The following is a 6,620-nucleotide window of genomic DNA, read 5'->3' as shown; positions in this document are numbered from 1 at the left end:
ATATATATAACATTTATTAAGGGTAGAAATTGATTAATAATCAATTAAACCAGTGGTCATTCCTCTTATCTTTGTATGTAATATATATATATATATATATCTTCATATATATGCATCATGTATATCTGTGTGTGTGTATGCACACGCATATATGCATAGATATATGTATATTCATGTATACAGAAACACATAATGTTCAGTTGTAAATACAACAAATCTCTATCAAAGCCTCAACGTCAGCATTACATCTGCAGCATCACATCATCATCATCATATTCAGCGGATTATATCTACCAGAGAAGAACAGGGGCAGTCTCTTATGGGTTTCCATGCAGTTTTCATTTACCAAATTTCATTCATAGGGCATTGGTCGACATTTTTGCGCAAGTTTCCGCTCCTGAAACCACATAAGTTAACATCATAACTACAGTCTCATATATTATTATACTGTTTCTGCCATGCCACTTCTCTTAAACGATTCATACTTCTCATTGCCGATACATTTCTTAGAATTAAATGAATAAATAAATAAATAAAATTAAAACAAAACGTTTTTGTTTGTAAACTCAAATGAAAAATATCATAATCAGCAAAATAATGTTTAGAAAGTGGAGTGAAATGAGTACAAAGAATGATAATGGTGGATTATATTAATAAGGGATGTTTTTTCTTCTCTTTTTTTTTTTTACTGTCATTTAATTGTTCGGCATTTGACATAGTTATTGTCTATTTTCTTTTAAGAGAATTGGTTGGAGTTACGTTGAAATTATGGCATCTCAGTTCTTGTAGAAATTCTTGAGACCGGTTGACCTGGAAAATATTCCTGCTAGAGAATTCACTGATAAAGCAGCTATTCTAGAGCATCATCCTTAATTAGTTTTATGTAATAATTATTTGGCTGTTAATTAGTAGTCATGATGAACTGATGTTAATCTAAAAAAAATGAAGACTAACCTCAGTTGCAGAAAAAAATCGAGTTTATTTGTAAAGACGCCTGGCTTTGTATATATGTGTTTATGACTAAGTGTGTGTGTGTGTGTGTGTGTGTGTGTGTGTGTGTGTGTGTGTGTGTGTGTGTGTGTGTGTGTGTGTGTGTGTGTGTGTGTAAGAAAAACATATTTAGTAACAGTAAAGAATGCTATTATATATATAAACTTTGAATATTAACTACCGAAGAAAGTAATTACGACAAAAGTTAAGATATTTAAAAAAATTTTACTTCGAAGTTTCAAGAAAAAATACACATATTAATTACTACGCCTTTTTCTTAATGAACATAACATAATTAAAAAAACTTCCCAGTTTTTACAAATCCTTTGCTGTAGATCTCTGATGATCTTTTATAGCGATTATATATGTTACATCTAAAACTGTATCTCGAATCATATACAGTTTTCCTTTACGGCACCAGAAACCATTTCAGCTCTGAACAGATCTTGACTCACATGACCCATATCACACTAATGCTTACACACTCACAGATGTATACGTACATGCGTACGTACATGCATGCCTACATATATACATACACACACACACGCACGCGCATACACACGCACACATACATACACACATACATACACATATACATATAAATGTGTAAGTATGTATATAGCTTAGTGCAGCTGCTACGCAAATTTAATTAACAGCCACCAAAAATCATCACCCCACACTGTATTTCTATCTTTTCTATCATTGTTACAGAAACGTTCTATTTTTCTTACATAGCCAGTTGCGTACCACGAAAAGCAACGAGAAATACATATGATGTCGCTGTCCCTCGCTCCTTTTCTATGTCAGGGAACCCAATTCTGGACACTTCAAATTTTTATCCCAAGAATTACATTTATCCTGCAACCTCTGAATCGCTTTCTCGAAGAAATTTTCTATACGGTCACTCAATCTGTTAGAAAGAACAGCCAAATTTCTCTCAGAAATCACGCTTGAGAGAATGTAAGATGTTTTCCTATGCATAGAAAAAGACAAACGGGTGGTGAATGTTAGAACATCTGTGAATATCGATGTATTACCGATCAAAGGCTGATCAGGAGCTAAACAACAACATTATGAGTAAAATGTAACAAATTATGAAACAACACAGTGAATGTTTTTATAAAGGTTATGAGCATTAGTTCCTATTGCTCAGTCTAAATAAAATATTAAAGTAAAAGTTACACGCCAACATACATACATACACATAAACACAGGCACACATATATATACAAGTACAAACATAGATAGGTATATGTATTCATACGCAGAAACGCACCGATATTCATGATATTATAACTAAGCTATAGAAATGGTTTCTTTTCCAATTCCCATAGAAAATATAAATCCATCTTGTTCTTACTTTTTTCTCACAAGTAATTTATCTCTATACTGTTTCTTATAATAATAATAATAATAATAATAATAATAATAATAATAATAATAATAATAATAATAATAACAACAACAACAACAACAACAACAACAACAACAACAACAACAACAACAACAACAACAACAATAATGATCATGATCGTGATCATAATAATAACAATAATAATAAAATCAACCGTCGTCGTCATTATCATCATCATCATCTTTACCATTACATGTGTGTGTGTCTGTCTGTGTCTGTATGTGTGCGAGTGAGTATGCCTGCGTGTTTGTATGAGTGTGCGTGTGTATGTGCATTTGTAATTTTATCCTTTTTAACAGCATTTTGAACTACCCAGAAAAGGAAAGAGAACACTGCTACCATTGTCAATTTTTTCTAGCTTTAATTCATACATATATACAGATACAGAGACAAATATATGCATATAAATGCATGTATGTATATATGTATGCATGACATAAGTATGTTCTATCTAATGCTATTGTCTTGTCTATTGCAGCTGTTGTTCAATGGTCACCCAGTTCTTTCCGTCCACGAACTATGCGCTCAGGTGTTTATATAGTCAACGATCCTAGATTCAATCGTTCCGACGCCACTCAGCCATACAATAGTAATTGTCCACAAGTTCAACTGAAGAAAATGCCCGGAGAAAATCCTGATGACGTCTTGGATGAACCTTCTGAAAAGAGTGGTTCAATATATAGGTGAGTCCATGGAATAAATTCTAACTGATATTTATGTTCAAAAGTGGTATGAATAAATAGGTTTGTTGTCAAGGAGAGAGGGGGAAAAATCACAAGTCTCATTTCCTAAAAGAAACTATCACTAGTTCATATCTAAAGTTCTTGTTTTGAGATTTGTGTAAGTTACTCCCAAATTTATTCACCAAAGACATGGTTATGCGACCATCGCTTTGCAACCACAATGTTTCGGGTTCAGTCCAACTATGTGACACATTACCTAAGTGTCCTTTGCTATACAATGCCTCGTGAGTGAATTTTGTAGACGGAAACTGTTTGGATGCCCGTCGTATATACATACATGTATGTGTGTGTGCTGGTAATATAGCGGTTCAGCCAAAAAAACCGATAGAATAAGTATCAGACTTAAAAACAAAATATAAGTACTGTATTGATTTGCTTGACTAAAACCCTTCGAGGCATTTCCTCGATATGGCCGCGGTCCAATGACTGAAATAAGTAACAGATCAAAAAAGGTAACCTGTTACTGTAACTTGTTATAATTTTGGTAAAGGTTGTAAAGACCGTATGCAAATCAAGCACTTAAATCTTAAATCAAACACTCAGCAATTTCTTCAAATACCAGTTGAAGAGGAAAGTATTGGCAGTGAATGAAGGGCTGTCTACCAGTAAATATTTGAAAGTTCAGTGAATGACCTGAGTGAACGGGCCTACTTTGTGCATGTGACTATAGTATAAAGATCCTAACAAACAGAAATCACTTTTTTTTCATTGAAGCTAGATTAATCCAGCATCTGTTGGAATTTCAGTGCCTACTTCGAAGGCATGCAACAACTCTAGGCAAGAGGCGAGGAGCATTGCGAAATGCCGACAACAGACGCGGAAATACGGGGATGCAATAATGGGTAGCACGAGCTGGGGCAAATCGCCTGATTTGGATGGTCTGTCCTATGAACTTTACGTTTATATTCCAGACTTATTTTGACAGATTCTCAGAAAATATTTACAGCAAATCGCAGCAGAACGCAAGAGTTTCTAGTTCTGTGAGTCGAGGAGCGGTAACACTGATGACAAAGGACCCAAACAAGAAGCATCAAATAAAAAATTTAAGCCCATAACTCTTCTAAGCGCAAACTTCCAAATTTGGGTCAAAGTGTTATCAAAGAGATTGGCACTTGTCGTCGAGGAACTGATTGTTGATGTGCAAACATGCACCATCCCAATCAAATCCATCCATGACAACCTCTACCTCATGCAGTACATCAGAGACAGGGTAGGTAAAGAAGCTGGCATGGGTGGGGCTCTGATCAATATGGATCAATCTAAAGCCTTCGATACGGTCGACCGCCGGTACCAGTGCCGATTTTTGCAATACACCTAGATTGTAGGGTATTTCTAAAGTTTCCAGATGTTTTTTCAGCTTTGGTGGTATTGAACCCAATGATCCGTTGAGAATAGGGACAACCTTTATGTTTGACTCTCGTGAAGGTTTTATTTAAAAAATAAAAGGAAAGAATTTTATTGATTTTTATTTCATATTAGAAATATGTATACTGTACCCATTTGTATACAGCACGGATATCATTTAGAAATGCAATAAAGAGATTTTGCTCATTTGATCTTAAAATCTTCCAACAAATCACATCTAAATGAGATTGAAATTTTACATTTCGAGTAAATAGATGAATTTTAAATGTAGATCAAAAAGCCGGTGTAGATCATAAACTATACCATTTGAATTAATGTAGATCACAAGCTATACCTGAAACATGTAGTTAGATCACATACTACACCGGCACCGAAACAACTGCATCAAGCACTAAACATGTGCTTCATTGACTCTTCGTCCCTTCATAGACAGACGTACACACACACACACACACACACACAAGCATGCAGACACACATAGATACACGCATACGCACACCACACACACAAACACACACACACTTGGTGCTAGTATTTTAACTGTTTATACTAACAATAATATATATTGTATTTTGTATAGTTTGATCGTTTCAGCTCTGTTATTTGTCTGAGCACTGTTGGAGGTTGAGGTCATAATTGCTAAAACAAACTAAAGAGCTATTGGTTAAGTAAGAGAATTAAGATATTTAATGTGGTGAACTAAAAATAATGTTTAATCCGTTTCAGATACACCCGTAAAAAGAAATGTCTTTTCGAGAAGGTCAAAGCCACTCCTTAAAGGGGTTTTGTTTTAGTGAATATTATTCATTGATTTGGAAATTCACAATAATAAGACTGAAAAATTTCGCAACGATTCCATATGCACGAAGAACAAAGTTAAGTTTAAGCTAACATATTGTAATTAGTCAAACAGAAACTTAATCAATTACAGTCACACCCATGAGAAAAGAAATTAATAGGAAGTGAAGACAGTTCTTGACAAGAGGTTCAAGGGAGAGAACTGCGAAGTTTAAATTGATAAAAAAGAAAACCTAGCATTTATTTTTAACTACGTAACAAAGCAGTAACTTTTTCAACGTTCTGGATATTTTGATTGCGATTTCTACGAAGCTTTAAAATTTGCCTACGACACCAAGAAAGCGAGGTACTGATATGATTAAAATGTTGATAATGCTTTCTGTTCATGTCTACGTGGTCATTAGAAATATAACCCAAACAGTTTACTTTTATCTCTGTTTTTCTCTCTTTACGTAATAACATATCTCAGTGTTGGTTAGCTGAAGCCGTTGTCCTTTCTCTTTTGCCATGTCATGTTCTGGGAGAAAATGCAACAAACTGTATGTCCTTTCTCAATGGAACCATACTTCAGTACAATGATTATCTAGAAAAGAAATTCACATACTTGATTGCTTGGAAATGTGCCATGTGCATCCAAAATTCTGGTCTTCCAGTAATGCACCAATGCTAAAATCCACGAATTTCATGATTGTTGTTCTAGTATTATGTATGTATGTATGTATGTATGTATGTATGTATGTATGTATGTATGTATGTATGCATGTATGTATGCATCATGCATGCATGCATGCATGTATGTATGAATGTATGTATGTGTGTGTGTGTGTATGTATGTATGTATGTATGTATGTATAAATGCATGTATGTATGTATGCATATATATATATATATATATATGTATGCATGCATGCATGTATGTATGTATGTATAAATGTATGTATGTATAGTTGTTCTGATATGTTTGTATATATAGTTGTTGTTCTAGTGTGTGTGTATAACTGCTAATATAATGGCAGTTCACTTCGTACATGTTACCTTAAGTTTCAAATCATATACATACAACAAACCATTCACGAAACAAAAGAAACGTATTTGCATCTGCAGTTTAAAGAATCTTATCAGCAATGTTGGTAAAAGTGTATCCCTTAACTCCTCAGGCAAAAACAATAAAATTAAACCTTCGTTAACTCCTGAATTTGAACAACCTTCAAGAATATATTTTACTTTTTCTCTTTCTCCTCTGTTGTTGAAGCTCTCCCTCTCTCGCTCACTAAGTATATATATATATATATATATATATATATCTA

The 6,620-nt window shown here is 34.0% G+C and overlaps 1 protein-coding gene across 1 annotated transcript in view; it reads left to right on the top strand.

The window, feature by feature from the left end:
• LOC106879488 (proton channel OtopLc) overlaps positions 1-6,620 on the top strand; it is a 299,778-nt gene that overhangs the window by 213,479 nt on the left and 79,679 nt on the right. Inside the window, exon 3 of the mRNA XM_052973478.1 lies at positions 2,886-3,090. Within this exon, the coding sequence (XP_052829438.1) occupies positions 2,886-3,090 (205 nt within the window). The remainder of the gene's footprint in view (positions 1-2,885; positions 3,091-6,620) is intronic.

This window comes from Octopus bimaculoides, chromosome 16 (assembly GCF_001194135.2).
Source record: "Octopus bimaculoides isolate UCB-OBI-ISO-001 chromosome 16, ASM119413v2, whole genome shotgun sequence".
Classification (NCBI taxonomy): Eukaryota; Metazoa; Mollusca; class Cephalopoda; order Octopoda; family Octopodidae; genus Octopus; species Octopus bimaculoides.
The sequence above is the reverse complement of the archived record's forward strand: the minus strand, read 5'-3'. Positions and strand labels throughout refer to the sequence as shown.